General features: G+C 39.2%; 1 protein-coding gene across 1 annotated transcript in view; it reads left to right on the top strand.

The window, feature by feature from the left end:
• The window catches only part of LOC136412726 (mucin-2-like), a 37,937-nt gene that overhangs the window by 5,625 nt on the left and 7,080 nt on the right, over positions 1–25,232 (top strand). The window contains exons 2-19 of the mRNA XM_066395895.1: positions 2,457–2,678; positions 3,257–3,481; positions 5,935–6,152; positions 10,966–11,112; positions 11,169–11,373; positions 11,431–14,622; positions 15,084–15,221; positions 15,340–15,676; positions 15,764–17,747; positions 17,829–18,152; positions 18,234–18,314; positions 18,396–18,557; positions 18,639–18,800; positions 18,882–18,962; positions 19,044–19,205; positions 19,287–19,367; positions 19,449–22,245; positions 22,308–22,519. Of these exons, the coding sequence (XP_066251992.1) occupies positions 2,468–2,678; positions 3,257–3,481; positions 5,935–6,152; positions 10,966–11,112; positions 11,169–11,373; positions 11,431–14,622; positions 15,084–15,221; positions 15,340–15,676; positions 15,764–17,747; positions 17,829–18,152; positions 18,234–18,314; positions 18,396–18,557; positions 18,639–18,800; positions 18,882–18,962; positions 19,044–19,205; positions 19,287–19,367; positions 19,449–22,245; positions 22,308–22,519 (10,719 nt within the window). The 5' untranslated portion in view covers positions 2,457–2,467. The remainder of the gene's footprint in view (positions 1–2,456; positions 2,679–3,256; positions 3,482–5,934; positions 6,153–10,965; positions 11,113–11,168; positions 11,374–11,430; positions 14,623–15,083; positions 15,222–15,339; positions 15,677–15,763; positions 17,748–17,828; positions 18,153–18,233; positions 18,315–18,395; positions 18,558–18,638; positions 18,801–18,881; positions 18,963–19,043; positions 19,206–19,286; positions 19,368–19,448; positions 22,246–22,307; positions 22,520–25,232) is intronic.

The raw sequence follows: 25,232 nt of genomic DNA, 5'->3' as shown, positions 1-25,232 counted from the left end.
TCTATTTTGATTTTGATAAATTTTGTTCAATTAGGAGGTTAAGCCTTCAATGTAACAATTAAGCAAAGCAGCACAGGTTGCATTGGGTTAAGATAAGTGTACTAAGACATGCGCGCTTAAGTAAGTTGTACAGCACGCAAATCAAAATGTGTCAATGTCAAAACTTTGTGTGGGTATTTGACATTGACGTGTGCACGGCAAAATTTACTACAGTTGGCAGAAGAGCACAGTCTTAAGCTCGTTTTTATCAAAGCCGAGAGCTCAAAAATTTTTATAATTATTTTAAAATTTTTTATATCAAAAAGGTTTCCTATTCGCAGGTTTTTTGAGATTTTTGGTATTCCATGCGTTTTCAATCTTGTAAAAATATAATATCAGGATGAGGTCAACTTAAACTCGATGTTGAGGATGAGTTTGTTTTAAAAATCTGTGAAAGTTTCTAGACTGAAAAGAAAAAAACTATTAACAAATCAGTGAAAATTACACACTGAAAGTAATTTCTGTGCATTTACTACATGAATCATGTTCATTCTTCTGGATCCAATTAGTAAGCCATTTTTGCCTAAAACTTGTTAGCTCCATGGCTATATTTTTTTCGTCCCAAACAAAATAAAGGAAAAACGAAGCAAAAAAAATCCGCTATAAATATATGAGACCCGTTTATTTCATTCATCCGCATTCATCAGATGCTGCAGATTTTTTTAATTGGACTCGGTTGTCCACTGAAAAGACTTGTTTTCCTGGTTCTCACCCTACTATAGCAATCTGTTTCTTCCTTTTTCTGATTTATAACATTTATCTGATAACGATCGGGAGAAGGTCGACTGTCTAATAAATAATCCTAATAAAACTTATAATGGGGGAATACAACAACTGACATTTAACTCGAAAATGATTCAAAATTTACTCGCCAAGGTTACTACTACTTGCACTTTCTCACAGTATCTTCTTCATCGTAAGTTGTTACGTGACTATTATTTTCTTGCTTGAATATTAATCAAAAAGATTGCCGATGAATTAAATAATTAAATCAAATTACCCCATATTTCAATATTTGTATGTCTTCGAATGGAAAACTGTTATGTAGAAAGCTTAATAATCATCAGTAAAAATACTTCGTTTCCCAGATGAACATTTTTAATAATGCAAAATTTATTCAGCTGAAAAATTTCGCTTATTTACTTTGCCATTAACAACCTTTTTTTGAGATTTGGTTATATAATTTCTATTTTAAATCTGCTATGTTATTCGCCGAAAATTAAATTAATCTTTTATTAATGTTAAGGGGCGTGGTGGAATATTTTAAAATTGCATAATCATCTATGAAGTTCAAGGAACTGCAGCTTAAGGACTCGTTTAGTTCAGGGTATTCTGCTTAAAAATAGCTACAATTTCCACGTCTTTTCCAAACTTTACAACTTTTTTCCAAAGTAACCCCCCCCCCCAAAAAAAAATTGACTCCTCTGCGCACCTCTTTAGAAACCTTTTTAAATATCACCAACTAATAGTCATTAACTATCGGGTTTAATTTAATTAAAGTGCATTAGTCACGAGTATAAGCTGAATATTATTATTGAGATTATGATCTGATAAAGTTTGATCGTCCAATTTGATACACACGTCTAACTGTCAACCACCTATTCACTTTTCTTGCCTATCTTAATTGGAATCGTTGATACATTTGACGATGGATTTGGCGAAAGTAAATTGTACAATCATCGTTGATAATGTTCAAAAAATAGTCGTTAATAGTAACCACTCATAAGATTAATAGAAATTTTATTCTTATGCATATCATTAACGGTTACGCCTACGTAACAGGGGGTCCCCCCTGTTACGTCATGACCTTCTCTAGGTTCGCTCCTGTTATGGACATGCAGACAGGCGCCGTGGTCCCCTAAAATGCAATATGTGCAAAATTTCGATTTCGTAAGCGAAAATTTTAAATAAATAATGTGGCATGCGGATCTTCTTCTTTCAAAATGTTATTTGCATAAGATCTCGCCTGCAGGCGGCTATATTTGTTGTTTCGTCTGATTTACGAGTATGTTACAGCATGTAATTCCATCATTTATTTTTGACTTTTAGATACTACCGTCTGTTTACACCACCACTATTTTTAGTTGATTAATTCGTTTTTTTGCTTCCTGAGACTTTGAATGTTGTGTTAATTTAACACGAGAATTGTCACAGTGCCAGCGATCTTGAAAATATCAAGCCATATCATGTTAATCCAAGTGCAATTAAGAACTGTTCGGACCGAGAGTGAAATGAGAGTTTGCACTTGCTGGTGAGAAATTTCAAGAGGAAATTGAATTTCTTTTGTGAAGAAATCAGTAAAGCTCGTGGTTCACAAAAAAGTAGAAAGTCTTGCTAAAGTTCTTCTTGTTTCTATAGCCCATAAATATTACATATTAGAGTTTTTAGCATCTTAATAAAGATTCCTTTCTTTCTAGGTCCCTGAATGATGTCTCCACTATTTATAGTGGGGATAACACTCCTCACTACTGTTCTGGGTGACGTGAACCATGTCCTCCAAGATCAGACACATCCTCCTGCCGATCCTCAAGATATCAATAACGCATTCACTTCCAAAGATCTCAAAAACTTCTGGTGGATGAGCGATGACAGTCCTTTGAAGGCATCTTATGATTATTTCAAGAAGTGCGCATCAACTGGTTAGTACGAGTGATTTTTAATCACAGTTTTGAATTTTTATCTTTATTTGGACAAAGTGTAAGTGGAACTACAGTCGAACGAAAGGTGCCTATTGTGACTAAACTATTCTTTAAATCACTATTTTTTAAATCAGAGTTTGTTGTCCACTTTTATATGAGCCTCGAAACTATTACCTAATCCCCGTATCCGGTACACCTTGGGACTAGGATTTAGGAAGATTCTAATTTTTCTTTACTTAAAGTGTAGTTAATACTGTAATTGAGCGAAAGATGCTTTCTATAGCTTAGCTAGTTTCTGAGTTATAACAGTTTTAATCAGGGTTTATCGTCAATCTTAATAAGCTCTTGAAAGCTGCTAATTTTTGCTTGGACAAGGTACAGTTCTAGCCAAACTCGGATCAGAGCTGTTTTCTGTAGCTCAACTGATTCACAACAATTTTTAATAAAAATTTCTTTCTCATTATTAATATGCTCCTCTATATGTCACATTTTAGAACAATTTTTAGAATAATTTTAAGCTTCCGTTACACAACTGAAATTGAATTTAGGACTGATTTTTCTTCCATTTTTTGTCATAGGGAAATGTGCTTCAGACAAAGCGAAAGCCCAGTTCAACGACGATGAAGACAATGCATCCATCGACGTTACAAAAAACGTATTCTTGAACGGTAACTTTGCAGCTTCGTCCATTTCGAAGAGTGCTTTACCTGCTGAAATTTCTTCAGAAACCAAGTCCTTTCACAGTGGAGCAAAGCTTGATTTCAGCAACAACCCATTCTTGCAGGGTGGATTTGCCCATGCAGGTGAGCTTTACTTATTACAATTTATTATAAGAGACCTCTACAATCACTAGTTTGGAATGAAACAATGAGGGCATCGAGCATCAGTTCATTCTTTTCATGTCATCAGGCCTTTTCTGTCATCGCGATGATGAAAAGGGATGTAAAAATTAAAAAGTTTCGTGTCCATTTTACATATTGGAATTTTCCTACAAATTGCACTAACTCAGTGTAAACTTGTGTTGGTAAAAAATGAATTGCTTTAGTCTTTTTTGCACTTGCAGCTTGCAGTTTGTGATCTATAGATTATTGCAGCTAATATACATACGTGCAATACTGGTTACTTTTCTGATAATTTTCAGTGCTACAGTGTCGTGAATAATTTATACTTCGATATAAAGAAAATAATAAAGAAAAGAAAAAATTCAAACAGTGAAACCAATCGTTCAATGTCTTGCTGTAAGGGAATTTGCAACAATAATTGCCGGTGAAAAAATTGTTGTGGAAAACTGTAAAGCGACCTGAACTGCTATTTTATCATGCATCCATAATTTGGATTTTCTACTTACGAGTACGATTTTTAAAAATTATTTTGTAAAATTACTTCAATTTTTTAAAGTAATGAATTTACCATAACAAAATAAAAAAACGACATGAATATATTTTACTGTTGAAAACTTACATCGGACGCATTAAAATTATCTGACTTGATTCCACCGTACACCCATACAGGGTGTTTTTTTTGGTGTGCCTACCATTGCTATCTCCGAAACGGTGAGAGTTACAACTTCGATTAAATTAGACTAAATTGGCTCCTTATGGAGCTGATTAAGGAAACCGCTGCAAGGTTGCCACATTTTCAGTAGTTTCCTAGATATTTGAAAAAGTATGAAAATGGTCCAAAACTTCAATCCCTCGCATTTCGTATACTATTTGTGACAGAAAAGAAGTTTAAATTACAAAGTTTCACAACTTTTTACTCTCTACAAAACGACATATCGAACGTCATTGTACAACTTTTAGTAACTAAGTAATCGGTATCAACTTCATTATTTTAAATACGGACCTGGAATTTTTATTTCATATTTCGAAAGCGCTTTTTATTGCTGACAGACCGATGTATAATATGTTTACATTTATTAACGTTTCAACCCGCATAATTCATCATCAGACTATTTTTTATTTACCTTTTTAAACTACACTACGTACTAGGTCACTATGGAAACGATTTTCTAACAAGTTTGACATTTATTTGTCAAATAAAGTTATTTTTAGACTTATTTAAACCTAACCGCTGAATAGGAAACAACGGCCCAATATTATGGCCACTTCGTTCTCCCGATATGACTCCAATGGATTTTTCTATTTGGAGAATAATTAAAAACAAAGTTTATAAAACCCCACCAGAAAATATTGACAACTTAAAAAATAAAATTATCTTTGCGTTTCAAAGCATTACACCCAGAACACTTAGATGCATTCAGAAAAAACTAATAAATAATGTACGGTTATGTCTAAGTGCGAATGGGAGACACTTTGAACATTTAGGATAATTATAGGTTAATAAGAAAGAGTATGTAGTGTAGTTTAAAAAGGTAAATAAAAAATAGTCTGATGATGAATTATGCGGGTGGAAACGTTAATAAATGTAAACATATTATACATCGGTCTGTCAGCAATAAAAAGCGCTTTCGAAATATGAAATAAAAATTCCAGGTCCGTATTTAAAATAATGAAGTTGATACCGATTACTTAGTTACTAAAAGTTGTACAATGACGTTTGATATGTCGTTTTGTAGAGAGTAAAAAGTTGTGAAACTTTGTAATTTAAACTTCTTTTCTGTCACAAATAGTATACGAAATGCGAGGGATTGAAGTTTTGGACCATTTTCATACTTTTTCAAATATCTAGGAAACTAGTGAAAATGTGGCAACCTTGCAGCGGTTTCCTTAATCAGCTCCATAAGGAGCCAATTTAGTCTAATTTAATCGAAGTTGTAACTTTCACCGTTTCGGAGATAGCAATGGTAGGCACACCAAAAAAAAACACCCTGTATAACTAATCCAACTCTTCGTTCTATTATCATATTATCAGAAGACGCGTGCATGAAGAGCAGGATTTATTAAAAGGAGAATAGGAATTAATCCGGAATTGAAGAATGTCGCATCATTGGAAAACTTCGTTTTAACTCCATTGCACTAAAATACTAATAGACCCTCCGGGGCCGCTGAGATGAACCTCCGCTTGTGCATTCTACTTCTTTTTCGCTTGTGAGCCCCAACTTCCCTTTCCATACCTTTCCAGGTCTCTTCGAAACTGTTTCAGTAGGAACCTTGAACCTTTATCTGGGGTCTCTCTCCGTTTTCCTGCTCTATTCAACATCATCCATATTATATAATATTACATCAATAGTTCATATTTTAACTTGCATATTTTTGCGTTATTCTCTAGTCCTAATTGGCATGTTTGTCAACAGCCAATGGGGACTTGGTCCGTAATGAGAACGGCTTTATTGGGGTTCAGCCCTCGGTCCCTTTTAAAAGCCTTAAGAAGAACGGATCTCAAACATCAGCTGTTTCAGGGTCAGCGAGAAGTTCCAGCTCTCAAGCATGCAACGGAAGCGACCGAACTTGCGTCCCAAAAGAAGATTGCTCCAATGGTGTGGTACTTTCCAGTGCGGCTATTAATAATACCGTAAGTACTCAATTCGATTAATTTAGTAGTTAATTATCATTATGAGGTGTGTCTCACTGACGTTCTACCAACCAGATACGCCTATGCAGGTTTAATAATTATTTTGTGTTGTGTGCCACTGTGTACGAGGTGAAAAAGCCAAAGACGAAGAGAAGAAAGCAAAAGTGGGTGCTCATAAGTTGAAGCGAAGATTAACAGCCTTTATGTGTGCTTATTACGCAAGATTATGGCCGGAGGCTGGAATATGCTAATGTCAGGTCATGGAATTCAATAATGGACCATTTACTAGACGTCATTATGTGGGACGGGCACGAACTCGCCCAAGCGCGAGTTTGTTTTGCCAATTTTGTTAGTTATCAGGCCTGAACAAAGCTACATATAGTTTAACAAGCTGTGAAGTGCCAGATTTCGCTCTATATTTCATTAATCGCCCTGAGATCCCAATACAGTCATTTTGTAAGAAAATTGCTCCACCCGTTCCCAAGCTCCCAAGGGAATGTCTCAAAAACTAAAAGCGATGTTACAACTTCATTTACGTAGTATCATAGAGCGAATTGAGATGATCGGGGATCTGAGTTGAAAGAAACTTAGATGAAGTTAGATAATGTCTATCAAGAACAAGGCGGGGACATTTAGCGGATGGGGGAGATTCACATGGAATCAAACGACGTGGATTGGGGAACAAGAAGAGCCTCGCAAGACCTAATAGCAAGGCCTCCAAGTGTCATTCCTTGCGATTCTCCTTAGACCCTTTTTGCCTTTTCAAATTGCCTTTTTTGCTTTTTTTTTTAATTTTTACTCTTCCTTCAACTTCTTGAGGCTGCCTTGGAGTGTTGCAGTTGCGTTTAATTATTTCCAATAAAACCACAATAATTCTTCCAAAGCTCTAATAATAACAACTAGACGAGTTAGGACGTACCCATTCTTATAGTCACCTTCACCACTCTTTATCGATTTTCTATTCGCATAATAAATATTATTTATAAGATGCTATACTGAGCTGATACTTCAATGTTACGTGTTAAATTCATCATAAAACTGGGTTAGATCATACATGGATATTCATATATTGTCTTGGTAATAAAATAATTCTAATTGATCCGGGGTAGATCACATCAGGTTCTCAATATAAAGGGGATTACGAGAACCCATTTGCAATCCAAATGTTCGTGGATTGTAAACAAGAGGAAGCCGCGTCAATAGAACAAATACATGTTACAGGTGATAGTGATACGTACAAGATACGGGTGATAGTGATACGAACAACGCCTTGGACTGGCTATTCTGATATGCATACAATGGTATCGGCTGACATATTTTTAACCGCAATTTGCATAATTTCCTTATGTTTCTTATGCAGAACTTTAAAAAACAACAGACACTTAAATTATCTTATAAACATAGGCAAAGACATATTCGTCAACGTAATGGTCATTAATTAGATTGGAGACTAGGAAAAGTGGTTTATATGGCATTTATTTGTTAGTCGGATTTATGTGATTATTTGGAACTTGAAATACAACTTCCATACTATATTTGTTTATGACGTTCTTGTTTTGGTTCTCTTCAGTGTACCAGTTTTAAGGTGCAACCGGATTTTTTGGACCCCTTTTTAAGTACTAATTTTTGCTATAATTTTCATATATTTCATCCTTTATTCATCAATTCAGAATGTCTCGACCTTTACATGTATGGTACATTATGATTTTCTGGTTTCCCTTATGTAATATACAGCCTATAGTTAGAAGCGTTTTAGCCACGTGCGTCTAGGCATCAACAATATGTTGAAAATACGGATACATGTACAGGGTGATACATTATATAGAATGTCCTGAAAAGTCGTAAATGACGTATTTTCTATTAAAAAAATCCTATGTCTCTTGCTTATTAATTTACAAAGCTCTCACTGAGAACTTCAGAAATGACTTCCAATCATAAAATCTAAAACATTTTGTGACCACTAAGGGAATTCTGGTGATGAAAGAAATTCATAAAAAGGTATATTTTAATAATTACAATTGGTTTAATCCCTTTTAATTATACAGGTGTAGTCAAAACTAGAAAACAAAACTTAGAATTCATTCAATTTTTAAATGCTTAATAATATTGATAATTTAATTGCGTAATTTTTTCTCTTATTTTGGTAGAAAATGATATTTTAATTAAAAAATGTCTTTTTCTTTTTATGAAACCGGAACGATTGATTTTAGGTATAGGCATTAAAACATAAAGTGGCAGTTATTTTTCGAGCTTGACACGATGGCGTTAAGAAAAATGGGAGTTCCTATTTAAAAAATCACGAGTTTTTAATGATTTGTGATTGTAAACTTTAAGAATTACTTATGAACACCCTGTATATCATTTCGCGAGTTTTATCGTATACACAGCTAAAGTAGTGTTTTATTAGCAATATCTCAAAGATTGTAGCGATACAACTTCCCCTTTTCATAATATCACCAAATGAATCAATGACTGCACCTGCCAAATTTCATCTTTAAGTGTCAATATCTCCAGAACGGTTAAGCATGAGGGTAAAACGTTTCATATAAAAGGTGTTCAGAATTCATCGTAGAGTCTAAAAATGCAATAAAATATAGGGCGATCCATTTAAAATAAGAGGGTCGATATCTACTTCCGGTGTAACCGGAAGTGCCACCATCTTAAAAATATTTTTAACGTGTGTCCCCAATGACTTAGGTATATCCCCGATTTTATGATGTTTCCAAATTATGGTTTTCCTGCAATCGATCGGGGAACTTCCCGGAGGACCACCCTGTATTTAGTAACACCTTCAGAATCAATAATGAAATTAATCACTTCCAACTCAATAATTGCTGTAAATTTTAACTATGATGATCCATGAAATTGCTTGAATTAGGTTATTAAAGAGCGATTTGTCATAGTCAATCCGAGTATCGCTTAGAATAATACCTTTTTTTATAGCAAAATCAGTGAAGAATAAAATTGCACACTCAAAACGTAAAATTTTTCAGTGTATTAAATTTTAAGTTCAGTATATTAACCCTTAACGAACGAGCGCATTTTTCTAGATCAATGTAGATGGAATTTTCACAAGTGAATTATTTTATCGCTAAAGGAAGAAAAGTGCGTGATTAATAGCTTTTAACGGATTTTATGGAAATTTTCAGTAACAATAGGTAATATATGGACATATACATATTAATATTTATAATGTCGCGACTATGGCGGCTTTCGTTCGCTAAGGGTTAAAAGTAAATTTCTCCTGATGAGGCATTTTGATACAACCATCCATCGACCATCCCGTAAAATCAATTTGCAATTAATCGATCTGTTCTTCTGATTGCTGTCTGCGTACTGGACACTATCAAACACAAGCTTAGTTAATCCGTCGGAAGGAAAATTGTCACTTTCTAATTCTCTTAGTTCGTGCCTGAGGTGACTTTTCACAAGTTAATGAAGCAGTAATTACTGACGCAGAGTTACGCCTAGTTCTCTCTTCTCTTTGCTTCTTTGCTTTGCTTCACTCATGTGATGATCTATTGACCTACACGTTTTATGACCGACTAGAAAGTAAACTGCCAATTCGGTGAAGCTACCACGTATGGTTCCACATGTAAAATATATGTATTCGTTTCTATTAATTCGATTCTCCACGAGACGCAATCTAATACGTGTGATATTAAGCAATGTTCACATTCTTTGGTCTCTTAATTTATGCCACTTTGCGTATAATCCACCAGTAATTATTATGATCGTGAAACGCTGGCAGGATTTGTTTTGGTCTTTATGTGTTGTCATGTTCTTGACTACTATTCATTACTCAATACGAAAAAAAACGCAATTTCACAATTTAAAGGGCATTTGTCAGTGATTATTGAATTTGGTGCCGTTTCGAAGGCCCGAATAAATTTATTCATCATCTTCTTCTTCTTGTCCGTCTTTTGCAGCGACGAGATGTCGCAACCCACTTGTTCATTCGATAATTGTCATTATACCCAATGATGATGTTTAAGAAGTATTACCGTGTACAATCGCTACAGTTATTCTCGAAAGGCTTCTCATTTCCATCAATTTCTTTACGAACCGGACGATTTAGAAGAGTGTGCCAGCACGTTAGGGAATCCCGAATAATTTATAAATATCGAATAATACGTGCTCATAATATGCGAAGCTGCGATTAATATATTCCGTAACCTTTAGTGGATGATATTATTATTCAGTACTTTTCCCAATATATCACAACGAGCTTATTACGATGTCTACAGCTTTCTTCTGCCACCGCAGCTTCTTCGATTCGTTACGACATAGCCCTACTTCAGTTTCCCCATTTGCAAATTTTCAGTTTTAATTAATGTTAATATCAATATTTAAAATGTTAGAACATTCATGGCACAAATTATTATAATGGGAACAGCATTTCGCACAACCCACAGCGAATCGAATTGATGGCCACACACTCCTTTATTTTTAACATAATACCTACATGAAGAGATATAAATTTTTAATTTTATGTTATATCCAGCTTTCAATGAAATATCCTTTTACTGGGTAAGGCAAGGTAGACTGGTTCATCTTATAAGTCAGCTTAATACGCAATCGAAAATTTGCGTACGAATTTGCACCGAATATTAAACATTTTTTTACCTTTTTTATTGGCAAAAATATGACTTGGAATAGCCATTCACATTCTCTACATTTTTTAAATGCATTTTAATGCACTTTTTTCTTTACTATACTGACCCTGTCGCCCATCGTTATGCTTTATAAGCGCGTTTTTTGCTTCTGCTCAAATTAGCAGCAATTATCTTTTAACGATAAATTATTATTATAGAGCCATCGATGTGCTGAAAATCAAGTTTGCTGTCGCTTACCTTCTGGTGGAAAGTCCTCAGTAGCTGACCATATCAACCAACTTTTGTTTATACCTGGAAAGTCTAAATTTACTGGAAAAAACGGCCTGACCCCAGAACAAGTCCAAGTGAGTGATTGCTTGCTATTTTTGTGCAACATTGTGTGCAATGTTGTAAATTTCAGATAATTCACACATCTCAAGAAGGCATTCGGCCCCAGATAAATTTAATCGGAGAATTCGTGGGATCTTCAACTGTGAAACCTGTCAGGGACCTATCAGCTGCTGCTAACTCACCAGTATTTTCCAGCACTCCTGACTATTCAAATTACAACTTTGGAGACAGTGCTCGGGATTCTGACTTTGATGGTCCTGATTATTTACCTCCGGGTAAGTGGTTTTAATTTTGTGGTTCAAAGAAAATTTAATATCGTTTAATGCCTTTAGTCAAGCCTACAACATGTCCACCTGGTCAATTTGTGGGTAGCTTCGGTAGATGTGAACCTAAAAGACCAGAGTGCCCTACTGGATCTCGTCCTACACCGTCTGGTGGTTGTGAAGTGCTTAAATGCCCACCTGGAGAGCAGTTGGGGCCTTACGGCAGATGTATTCCAATTCCCACTACTCCACCTCCACCTCTTCCACCTCTTACTTGCCCCCTTGGTCAAAAGCCTGGCCCTTATGGCGGTTGTGTTTCAATTCCTACTCCTTCACCTCCTCCGCCTCAAACTTGTCCTCCTGGTCAAAAACCTGGCCCCTATGGCGGTTGTGTCTCTATTCCACCTCCTCCGCCTCTTACTTGTCCTCCTGATCAAAAACCTAGCCCCTATGGCGGTTGTGTTTCAATTTCTACTCCTCCACCTCCTCCGCCTCAAACTTGTCCTCCTGATCAAAAACCTGGCCCCTATGGCGGTTGTGTTTCCATTTCTACTCCTTCACCTTCCCCAGCAACGACCAGCCCTCCACCCTATTGTCCAAGTGGTCATAGGGAAGGTCCTAATGGAGTATGCATTCCCATTACCACCATAACTCCAGCTCCGCCAAGACCTTATTGTGCAAATGGCGAAAAGTTAGTTAACGGGCAATGTGTTGCTATTTGTGGACCTGGAGAGAAACCCACCCTTATTGGTACATGTGAACCTGTGAGACCCCCTCCTCCACCACCACAACCATGTCCAACTGACAAAAAATTAGTCAATGGAATATGCATTCCAATAGCTTGTCCTCCTGGTCAAAAACTTGATCTAGATCGTTGTGTCCTAATTCCTCATCCACCTCCGCCACCTCCGCCACCACGCTGTCCTCCTGGTCAGAAGCGTGGACCTTATGGAGAATGTGTGCCAATTACAACTCCAGCTCCCCCCGCTCCTCCCGCTCCTTATTGTGCAAGTGGTGAAAAGTTAGTTAACGGGCAATGTGTTGCTATTTGTGGACCTGGACAGAAACCCACCCTTATTGGTACATGTGAACCTGTGAGACCCCCTCCTCCACCACCACAACCATGTCCAACTGACAAAAAATTGGTCAATGGAATATGTATTCCAATAGCTTGTCCTCCTGGTCAAAAACTTGATCTAGATCGTTGTGTCCTAATTCCTCATCCACCTCCGCCACCTCCGCCACCACGCTGTCCTCCTGGTCAGAAGCGTGGACCTTATGGAGAATGTGTGCCAATTACAACTCCAGCTCCTCCCGCTCCTCCCGCTCCTTATTGTGCAAGTGGTGAAAAGTTAGTTAACGGGCAATGTGTTGCTATTTGTGGACCTGGACAGAAACCCTCCCTTATTGGTACATGTGAACCTGTGAGACCCCCTCCTCCACCACCACAACCATGTCCAATTGACAAAAAATTGGTCAATGGAATATGTATTCCAATAGCTTGTCCTCCTGGTCAAAAACTTGATCTAGATCGTTGTGTCCTAATTCCTCATCCACCTCCGCCACCTCCGCCACCACGCTGTCCTCCTGGTCAGAAGCGTGGACCTTATGGAGAATGTGTGCCAATTACAACTCCAGCTCCTCCCGCTCCTCCCGCTCCTTATTGTGCAAGTGGTGAAAAGTTAGTTAACGGGCAATGTGTTGCTATTTGTGGACCTGGACAGAAACCCTCCCTTATTGGTACATGTGAACCTGTGAGACCCCCTCCTCCACCACCACAACCATGTCCAATTGACAAAAAATTGGTCAATGGAATATGTATTCCAATAGCTTGTCCTCCTGGTCAAAAACTTGATCTAGATCGTTGTGTCCTAATTCCTCATCCACCTCCGCCACCTCCGCCACCACGCTGTCCTCCTGGTCAGAAGCGTGGACCTTATGGAGAATGTGTGCCAATTACAACTCCAGCTCCTCCCGCTCCTCCCGCTCCTTATTGTGCAAGTGGTGAAAAGTTAGTTAACGGGCAATGTGTTGCTATTTGTGGACCTGGACAGAAACCCTCCCTTATTGGTACATGTGAACCTGTGAGACCCCCTCCTCCACCACCACAACCATGTCCAATTGACAAAAAATTGGTCAATGGAATATGTATTCCAATAGCTTGTCCTCCTGGTCAAAAACTTGATCTAGATCGTTGTGTCCTAATTCCTCATTCACCTCCGCCACCTCCGCCACCACGCTGTCCTCCTGGTCAGAAGCGTGGACCTTATGGAGAATGTGTGCCAATTACAACTCCAGCTCCTCCCGCTCCTCCCGCTCCTTATTGTGCAAGTGGTGAAAAGTTAGTTAACGGGCAATGTGTTGCTATTTGTGGCCCTGGACAGAAACCCTCCCTTATTGGTACATGTGAACCTGTGAGACCCCCTCCTCCACCACCACAACCATGTCCAATTGACAAAAAATTGGTCAATGGAATATGTATTCCAATAGCTTGTCCTCCTGGTCAAAAACTTGATCTAGATCGTTGTGTCCTAATTCCTCATTCACCTCCGCCACCTCCGCCACCACGCTGTCCTCCTGGTCAGAAGCGTGGACCTTATGGAGAATGTGTGCCAATTACAACTCCAGCTCCTCCCGCTCCTCCCGCTCCTTATTGTGCAAGTGGTGAAAAGTTAGTTAACGGGCAATGTGTTGCTATTTGTGGCCCTGGACAGAAACCCTCCCTTATTGGTACATGTGAACCTGTGAGACCCCCTCCTCCACCACCACAACCATGTCCAATTGACAAAAAATTGGTCAATGGAATATGTATTCCAATAGCTTGTCCTCCTGGTCAAAAACTTGATCTAGATCGTTGTGTCCTAATTCCTCATCCACCTCCGCCACCTCCGCCACCACGCTGTCCTCCTGGTCAGAAGCGTGGACCTTATGGAGAATGTGTGCCAATTACAACTCCAGCTCCTCCCGCTCCTCCCGCTCCTTATTGTGCAAGTGGTGAAAAGTTAGTTAACGGGCAATGTGTTGTTATTTGTGGACCTGGACAGAAACCCACCCTTATTGGTACATGTGAACCTATGAAACCCCCTTTTCCACCATCTCCACCACCAATACAATGTTTAAGTGGACAAAAATTAGTCAATGGGGAATGCATTTCCATCACACCTCACCCACCATCACCTCCACCATGTCAACCAGGTGAACAACGTAATCCTTTCGGTGAATGTGTAAAACCACCACAACCAACAAAGACCTGTAGACCAGGTAAGTAACCGAATTATTAGCATTTCTTATTTATTAACGAAAATATGACTATTACTTTTTGCGTTTCATTGAGTAGTTCAATATTTTGATGGAGATCCAAATCCATTTGTATTAACCTAAATGCCAAATGTGCTTTTAAATCTTAAAGTATCCGAATATTTTCCTTAGGTTGATTTCAAGTCAAAATTTTTTGACTTGAAATTTTGTATTAGATGTCATTAAACTTGAAATTGACGGAATTTAAAATTTAGTAAAAAATTGTTAATAAAGCGAAAATTTCGATGGACTACTGAGACGAATTATTAGTATAAAATGATCATTAAAAAAATTCAAGTAGGAGTTGAGATATTAGTGGTATATCTTAGGTAAATTCATTTGCTATCAGATGGCTTAGGCAACGTCCTACGTTTGTGGTTCAATGCTTACAGTGAGACTTTTTTATGTTCCGTTGTTATTAACAGGATATGAACTGAATCGTTATGGAAATTGCGAAAAAACTCAAAAACCAGGTCCATACTGTCCTAGTGGTCAGCGAGAAGTCAATGGAGCATGTGTTGAAGTTGAAAAATGTCGACCTGGAGAGGAATCTGGACCGTTTGGTAAGTTGTGAGGATGTGTATAACTCACAATTTATAATTAATGACAGGATTAATATTTCGATTTTTTTCTTTTTATGGTTGCGGGCTCCTTTTTGCAAATGACAAGATTTTGTTGCAGGATGCAGGAGGAAGCCATGCCCTCCCGGATCCGTTCTCAGCGCTTCCGGCAATTGTGAATCTCCTCCACGAACCTGTCCCTTTGGAACCATAAAAACTCCATCCGGAAGATGCGAACCCACTCCACCTCCCCCACCGCAACCCTGTCCCCCTGGCAGCTACTTGGGTCCTCATGGTTGCGTAAAACCACCAACGACTTATCTCCCACCTGAAACGTATGTACCCACCTCAACCACTCACGTCACCACTCGCCCTTCACTAGCACTATCCACTAGCACTACACCGCAAACATCGTCGAGCACCACCACTGGTAGACTAACAACTAGTAGCATAATTAAGCCGCCTCCAAGCGGCTTCACCTCCAGCACTGCTTCTTGTCCTCCAGGTTCGGTTCTGAGTCAAAACGGCACTGTTTGTCAGTTCAGTTACACGACCAGACCGATGCCTTCACCTTCGAAATCGTGCCCATTTGGAAGTAAATTTAATAGCAGGAATAATAGATGCGAGAGTGTGTTTTCCTCCACTACTCCTAGAACTCCAAAAAGTTGTGATTTTAGAAGCAAATTGAATGTTTTTACGAATGAATGTGAACCAATTTCGAAACCAACAGCCTGCGGTGCAGGACAACAACTGGATGATAAAACTGGAAGATGTGCAGTTGTTCCTACAGGTTATACCTACCCGCAACCCATCATACCTTTTACTGACGGTACCACCAAGCCCACGATCAAAACTTGCGCAGTTGGAGAGCAGTTGAACAGAATTACTGGACAGTGTGAACGGATAACCACTGAGAGGCCAAAAACTTGTGCCTACGGCGAGAGACTCAATGTTTTGACTGGTAAATGTGAAACTAAACCAACTGGTGCTTCTCAGACCACATGTCCTTATGGAGAGGAATTCAATAGGCGAACTGGTAAATGTGAGAAGATCCCCAGTACTCCGCGTCCCACTACCAAATCATGCGCATATGGACAAGCTCAGAATCCTTTGACTGGACTGTGTGAATCTAACCCCACTATCACAACCCCAAAATCCTGCCCTGAGGACCAAAGGTTAGACACCGAGAGTGGGAGATGCATGACTACAAGGTATACGTCACCTTCAGTGCCTTTTACTAAGGGAACGACTAAATCAACAATCACATGTGCATTTGGAGAACAATTGAATAGGATTACTGGTCGATGTGAGAGAACAACCCAAAAACCACCAGTAACTTCCAAAACCTGCTCATACGGAGAGAGGTTTAACGTTTTAACTGGCAGATGTGAAACTAAGCTTACACCAAGGATTTGTGGTTTTGGAGAAAACTTAAATGTTGAGACTGGTCAATGTGAAAGACTCTCAACACCACAGACCACATCACGACCAACTTCGAAAGCGTGCCCATTCGGAGAGACTTTGAATTCTTATACTGGGCGTTGTGAAAGAACTCAAACTACTGTACGGTCTACTACACTAAAGTCATGCGGATATAGTCAACTACTTAATCCGGCAACCGGTTTATGCGTTTCAGCCAGCACACCAAGACCAACGGGTTACACTTACAAAACACCGTCAGTGACTTTTGAAGAAACTCCTACAACCAAGTCTTCAAGATTCTGTGGGTTTGGTGAAATTTTGAATAGGAAAACTGAACGTTGCGAAAGACCCCAAACAACCCCACGACCAACTCCTAAGGTTTGTGGATTCGGAGAAACTCTGAATTCTTATACTGGGCTTTGTGAAAGACCTGGAACTACTCCACAATCAACTCCTGAAGGATGTGGTTTTGGAAAAACATTGACCTCCAATACCGGGCGTTGCGAAAGACCCCAAACAACCCCACCACCAACTTCTAAGGTTTGCGGGTTCGGAGAAACTCTGAATTCTTATGCTGGGCGTTGTGAAAGACCTGAAACTACTCCACGACCAACTCCTGAAGTATGTGGTTTTGGAGAAACATTAAACTCTAATACCGGGCGTTGCGAAAGACCCCAAACAACCCCACGACCAACTTCTAAGGTTTGCGGGTTCGGAGAAACTCTGAATTCTTATACTGGGCGTTGTGAAAGACCTGAAACTACTCCACGACCAACTCCTGAAGTATGTGGTTTTGGAGAAACATTGAACTCTAATACCGGACGTTGTGAAAGACTCCAAACAACTCTGCGACCAACTCCTAAAGTATGTGGCTTTGGAGAAACATTTAACTCCAATACCGGGCGTTGCGAAAGACCCCAAACATCCCCACGACCAACTCCTAAGGTTTGTGGATTCGGAGAAACATTGAACTCTAATACCGGACGTTGCGAGAGACCCCAAACAACCCCACGACCAACTTCTAAGGTTTGTGAATTCGGAGAAAAATTAAACTCTAATACCGGACGTTGTGAAAGACTCCAAACAACTCCGCGACCAACTCCTAAAGTATGTGGCTTTGGAGAAACATTGAACTCCAATACCGGGCGTTGCGAAAGACCCCAAACAACCCCACGATCAACTTCTAAGGTTTGTGAATTCGGAGAAACTCTGAATTCTTATACTGGGCGTTGTGAAAGACCTGAAACTACTCCACGACCAACTCCTGAAGTATGTGGTTTTGGAGAAACATTAAACTCTAATACCGGGCGTTGCGAAAGACCCCAAACAACCCCACGACCAACTTCTAAGGTTTGCGGGTTCGGAGAAACTCTGAATTCTTATACTGGGCATTGTGAAGGAGCTGAAACTACTCCACGACCAACTCCTGAAGTATGTGGTTTTGGAGAAACATTGAACTCTAATACCGGACGTTGTGAAAGACTCCAAACAACTCCGCGACCAACTCCTAAAGTATGTGGCTTTGGAGAAATATTGAACTCCAATACCGGGCGTTGCGAAAGACCCCAAACAACCCCACGATCAACTTCTAAGGTTTGTGGATTCGGAGAAACCCTGAATTCTTATACTGGGCGTTGTGAAAGACCTGAAACTACTCCACGACCAACTCCTAAAGTATGTGGCTTTGGAGAAACATTGAACTCCAATACCGGGCGTTGCGAAAGACCCCAAACATCCCCACGACCAACTCCTAAGGTTTGTGGATTCGGAGAAACATTGAACTCTAATACCGGACGTTGCGAGAGACCCCAAACAACCCCACGACCAACTTCTAAGGTTTGTGAATTCGGAGAAAAATTAAACTCTAATACCGGACGTTGTGAAAGACTCCAAACAACTCCGCGACCAACTCCTAAAGTATGTGGCTTTGGAGAAACATTGAACTCCAATACCGGGCGTTGCGAAAGACCCCAAACAACCCAACGACCAACTTCTAAGGTTTGCGGGTTCGGAGAAACTCTGAATTCTTATACTGGGCATTGTGAAGGAGCTGAAACTACTCCACGACCAACTCCTGAAGTATGTGGTTTTGGAGAAACATTGAACTCTAATACCGGACGTTGTGAAAGACTCCAAACAACTCCGCGACCAACTCCTAAAGTATGTGGCTTTGGAGAAATATTGAACTCCAATACCGGGCGTTGCGAAAGACCCCAAACAACCCCACGATCAACTTCTAAGGTTTGTGGATTCGGAGAAACCCTGAATTCTTATACTGGGCGTTGTGAAAGACCTGAAACTACTCCACGACCAACTCCTAAAGTATGTGGCTTTGGAGAAACATTGAACTCCAATACCGGGCGTTGCGAAAGACCCCAAACATCCCCACGACCAACTCCTAAGGTTTGTGGATTCGGAGAAACATTGAACTCTAATACCGGACGTTGCGAGAGACCCCAAACAACCCCACGACCAACTTCTAAGGTTTGTGAATTCGGAGAAAAATTAAACTCTAATACCGGACGTTGTGAAAGACTCCAAACAACTCCGCGACCAACTCCTAAAGTATGTGGCTTTGGAGAAACATTGAACTCCAATACCGGGCGTTGCGAAAGACCCCAAACAACCCAACGATCAACTTCTAAGGTTTGTGGATTCGGAGAAACTCTGAATTCTTATACTGGGCGTTGTGAAAGACCTGAAACTACTCCACGACCAACTCCTAAAGTATGTGGCTTTGGAGAAACATTGAACTCCAATACTGGGCGTTGCGAAAGACCCCAAACAACCCCACGATCAACTTCTAAGGTTTGTGGATTCGGAGAAACTCTGAATTCTCATACGGGGCGTTGTGAAAGACCTGAAACTACTCCACAACCAACTTCAAAAGCATGCGGTTTTGGAGAAACATTGAACTTTAATACCGGACGTTGCGAGAAACCCCAAACAACCCCACGATCAACTCTTAAGGTTTGTGGATTCGGAGAAATTTTAAATTCTTATACTGGGCGCTGTGAAAGACCTGAAACTACTCAACAACCAACTCCTAAAGTATGCGGTTTTGGAAAAACCTTGAGTTCGTATACGGGGCTATGTGAGAAATCCCAAACCACTCCAAAATCGACAACAAAAATCTGTGGACTAGGAGAAACCTTAAACTCTTTCACTGGACGTTGTGAAGTACTTCCAACAACCATAAAACCAACTACAGCAAAATCATGTGGATTGGGACAACGTTTGAACCCTATAACTGGATTATGTGGTCCAAAACCAACTGGCTATACCTACCCGACTCCATCAGTGCCTTTCGATGAAACCCCAGCAACGAAACTATCTACTGAGTCCTGTAGATTTGGAGAGATATTGAATAGGAGAACTGGACAATGCGAGATAATTACCAAAAACCCCACTATAAAAGCTTGTGGATTTGGGGAAACTTTAAATTTGCAAACAGGACAATGCGAAAGACCTACTCCGAAAGTTTGCGGTTTAGGAGAAACATTAAACCTCCAAACTAGAGAATGTGAACGTCTAGTTTCTACATCCACTATTAAAAATTGCAAGATTGGAGAAACTCTGAATCCGGTGACAAATCAATGTGAAAGACAGATTACTCCTCAGCCTATGACACCTCAGTGCAATCTTGGAGAGAAGTACAACGTGTTTACTAAGCAATGCGATATTTCAGTTGGAACCACCACCCCTACTTCACCAAAGAAAATTTGTGGTTTTGGACAATCTTTGAACGTCTTCACCAATGAGTGTGAAGTGATAACGACCCCTAAACCTAAAAAAACTTGCATCAGAGGGCAACAATACGTCGAAATTACAGGAACATGTGAGTCTTTAAATACGCGTCCTCCAATTTCTACTACTCCAAAAAATTGTCGATCTGGAGAAATATATGACTCCTTTACTGGTAAATGCAGAGTAAAGTCTTGCGGCTTTGGAGAGAGATTCAACGTCTTAAGTGGAAAGTGTGAACAACTAGTGGTAACCACTGAAGAACCTGGAACAACTAAAATCATTTATGAAAAGTGTGGATCTGGTACAGTACGGAATCAAATAACTGGGCAATGCGAAAAAGTACCTTTAACTACTACTCCTGCAACTGCAAGAACTGGTTACACATATCCAACACCTAAAATTCCTTTTGAAGATGGAAAAACAACTGAATGTCCTTCAGGAAATCGCAGAAATCGTTTGACTGGAAGATGTGAGCCTAAAACAACATTGAAGCCATCAACTCAGTCCTGTCCATTTGGAAGCAGACGTAACCCAGCTACTGGACAATGTGAAACTATAACTAGAAGCACCACTCCATCTACTTATTCATCACCGACAACCCCTTTTGGGAACACAACGCCAACTTGTAAATCTGGAACTGGAAGGAACGCCTTCACTGGATTATGTGAATCTTTGACAGTATCTACACCTACTTCAGCTAGAACTTGTCCATTTGGTACTATACGTAACTCTCGTACTGGAGAGTGTGAGTCGAGCCCTCAAACAACTCCAAGGCCAACAACACTTTGTCCGCTAGGAACCAAGCCTAATCCTATTTCTGGGACCTGTGAACTAAATCCAACAACTATTAGACCATGCCCCAATGGAGGAACAAGAAACCTCATTACTAATCAGTGTGAAAGTCAACAGACTACAAAGTCTTGTTCTTATGGAACTCAACTAAACATTGCTACTGGTGAATGTGAACCATCGTCTTCAGTAAAACGACCTTGTCCATTTGGAACCACCCTCAATCCAACCACAGGGAAATGCGAAACTGAAAGAACAACTCCAAGTTGTCCCTTTGGCACGAAGCGGAATCCTTTTAATGGAGAATGTGAGTCTACAACACAACCGACTGTGAAACCTACAACGTGCTCCCCTGGAACTAAATTCAATACCAATACTAATCAGTGCGAACCAATATCCAAAAATGAATGTCCCGGTGGAACTCGTAGAAATCCTGCTACCAACGAATGTGAAAGTATACCTAAAGTGTGCCCATATGGATCAAGACGCAATGTAATTACTGGAGATTGCGAGAGAATTCCTTCAAGCTCCACCACACCGTCTACAGGAAGGACTGGGTATCGATATCCTACTCCTACAGTACCATTTGAGGTATCAACTAAGTCACCTTGCCCTACTGGGACCAGGAGGAATCCAGCAACTGGGAAATGCGATCGAGGTCCTCCGCCAACTTCGAAACCCTGTCCTTTTGGCAGTATTTTAAACCTCTCTACTGGGGAATGCGAACCTATAGGAGATCATACTACTGAGCCAACTGCTACCATCAGATCTTGTCCACCACCATCTACTAGAGATCCTTTAACAGGAAAATGCGTAATTGCTCCAACCCCTTCGGGCCCTAAATGTCCACCAGGCACTGTTGTTGGTGCTTTGGGCAAATGCACTCCACCCACACCTAAAAACTGCCCCTATGGCCAAGTTTACTCAATTGCACTGCATGCATGCGTAGCTCCATCCTCACCATTACCAACACCTATCACTAAACCCAATGTAACACCTCAAAATCCTGATTTTAGAACAACCCCGAAGTTCCGAGATGGAGAGGAAATCGATGATGACTACAACCCAGGTCAGTTTATTTGAAGTAGGAGAACTTCTAAGAGATTTACGTTTTATCATTTGATATTCCAGAGGCTGATTCAACCCGCATAAGCATTTTGAAAACGACGCCTCCTCCACGCAGAAGAGAAAATGACACAATAATTCCTGACGAGTTGATTCCAGTGGGCTGTGCTGCTGCTTTGAAATGTGTGCAGGAAATTTACTGCACTGCAGATGGATTTGTTAGTCCGGTGCCGGTGGTTCTGACCAAGGAGCAGGAGTTGCTGAAAGCTCCCACCACTGTAAGCTTTATTTAAGAAAAATAGTACAACGTTACTCATATCGGGTGCACTACACAGTGAGGCACAAATGCATAAGGGTGGTTCCAAAAATGTGGGCAATATCCCAGAAATAAAAAAATTCTTCTCTAAAAGTTTGTACTTGCGCTTATAAATGGTTTTTCAAAAATTTACCATTACGAAAATTCAGTTCCTCAAAATTTTATAGCGAAGATGGTTTTTTTTTAAATAACTTGGATCTATAACGCATTAAGTCAACTCAGACGAATGTTTTTTTTTTTGTTCAGGACGCTTCCTTATCACCGTTAGAAGTCATCTAGGTGAGGAAAAATCGAATTTTTCCAAAAAAATTTTTTGAAAAAATTACTCGGAAAATTGAATTTTACACTAATTTCAATACTTTTTCTCAATACTAAAGTGTCTTACAGGACCGTGGAGCGAAAAGAGGTGCTGGGTGGGGCAGCTCTTGCTGAGGTGCTGCGTGGGGTTTTGCTGTATTTTTAGGATAGTTCAGGTTAGTTTTGATGTATTTTTAGAACTTTTTCCAAAGCACGCAATAGTTCCGGCAATGTCGATTTGTACATCTCAAATTGTCTTGAATAAACCCCCATTGTTGTAGTGTCCTCAACGCAATTGTATCACTCCTTTGAAAAAGAGAAAAAATATCTTCCAAAGAAGAAATATTCATCTTAACCGCAGTATAAATTCAAGAAAACAAACTAAACATCAGTTAACACAACAAATGAGAAAATAGTAAAGGTTGAGCTAAAGTGTTGTTTGTTTATGAAATTTTTTTAAAGGTTTGGTTTATAGAAATCAAATCTTTATTTATTACTATTCTTCCATTACACTTACTTTACCTTTTCTTATCTTATCTTATTAGCGTGGCCCCTGCACAAGAAAAATATTTAGTACAAGTAATATCACCCTTTGGAAAACTTCTAAAAATACATCAAAACCCCGTTTTAGCTGCCCCACCCAGCACCTCTTTTCGCTCCACGGTCCCGTAAGACACTTTAGTATTGAGAAAAAGTATAGAAATTAGTGTAAAACTTAATTTTTTCGAGTAATTTTTTCAAAAAATTTTTTTGGAAAAATTCGATTTTTCCTCACCTAGATGACTTTTAACGGTGATAAGAAAGTGTACTGAACAAAAAAAAAAAACATTCGTCTGAGTTGACCTAATGCGTTATAGACCCAATAACTTTTCTTCTAGTTGATGAAATTTAATGAATTTATTCCAAAGTAATAAATTTGTCTTCATCAATTTTAACACAAAAATGTTGTTTATTTTGGTATCTAGGTGATAAAGGAAAAATACTCACAAAATTCAATTACTTTTGTAAAATATGCCGCTTAATAAAATAGCGTTTTTCTGGAAAACGGTTCGGTTTACTTGCATCAACCAAGAGTATCGTTTTTTTTTAGGTATGCTGGAAATCTAATAAACCACATAATAATTTAAAAAACCCAAAATCTTAAAAGTTTAGGAATAAAGGAATTGAGGGTAGCTTCCTCATCGCGTCCCTGAAGATATAGAAAGAAGTATTAGATCCTATCTCATTAACCTGTGTACGATACACAAATGACCCAAAATTCATTAAATTTCATCAACTGGAAGAAAAGTTATTTAGAAAATACCATTTTCGCTATTAAATTTTGGAGAGCTTTATTTTCGTAAGGGTGAATTTTTGGAAAGCAATTTATAAGCATAAGTAAAACTCTCTAACAAAAACTTTTCATTTCCGAGATATTGCCCACATTTTTATAAACGCCCTGTAGAACGAAATATCTTGAAAACCATTTATTTCAATATTATAAGATTCGTGTGTGCTAGAGTCTTACCATTAGGACTTCAGGAATTAGAAAAATTGTGAAATAGTTGTGCGATAAGTTTAAGATAAAAATAAGTCCCCCTGTGATCTGCTCCTCATTTTTGATTGACATAATGCTTGATGCATTGTTGAGATATCAGTCGGTGTAGCTCGATTTCCTGTACACTGTAGAAGCCAGGTGTTCATTTAATTTTTTGGTTGCAAAATATTAAAAAATAGTAGCGGTCTTCCTCCTTCGTTCCCATAGAGAACTGGATTATTGTGTTTAGTGAATTGAGCTGACCCTGAAAATCTTGACTTTTGTTCGCCCCATAGTCTAATTAACAAATATGTCATCAAAATATCGAAACCAGCAGTTAAATTTTTTCTTCTCAATTTGTCCATAAAACTCGTTCTTCCATTGAAAATATGTGATGGTTAAGCAATGTTTGAAGGCACATTATCTGAGTGATTCAATTGAGGCTTTGGTGACTGATGTGCCCAGTTGTATTTTTAACAGGGAGGAGAGAATATTGATGGTATTGATAAGAAGAATATTTTCTTGGAGGATCAAATTGTCGAGGAAAATAATAGTGAGAGCTAAATTCTTCCTTCACCTTCCGTAGAGCTTCTACAAACCGTCTATACTACTTCCACCACTAAACGCTCTTTATAGTAAGTGTGGATCTTGCCGCACGAAAAGACAGGCTACCGTTACTCTCCTTAACAATTCCTCGTGGGTGGTTACAAGGGATTCATAGACCGAGGAATTGATGTAACTTTAGAAGAAAAAGTCCAATGAGGTCAAATCGGGACTTCGCGCTGGCCAACTGATAGGTCCTCCTCTTCTGGTCCATCGCCCAAAAAATTGTAGGTTTAGGTGATCCTGAACATGGTGAGCA

The sequence above is a fragment of the Euwallacea similis genome, chromosome 12 (genome assembly GCF_039881205.1).
Source record: "Euwallacea similis isolate ESF13 chromosome 12, ESF131.1, whole genome shotgun sequence".
Taxonomy (NCBI): Eukaryota; Metazoa; Arthropoda; class Insecta; order Coleoptera; family Curculionidae; genus Euwallacea; species Euwallacea similis.
The sequence above is the reverse complement of the archived record's forward strand: the minus strand, read 5'-3'. Positions and strand labels throughout refer to the sequence as shown.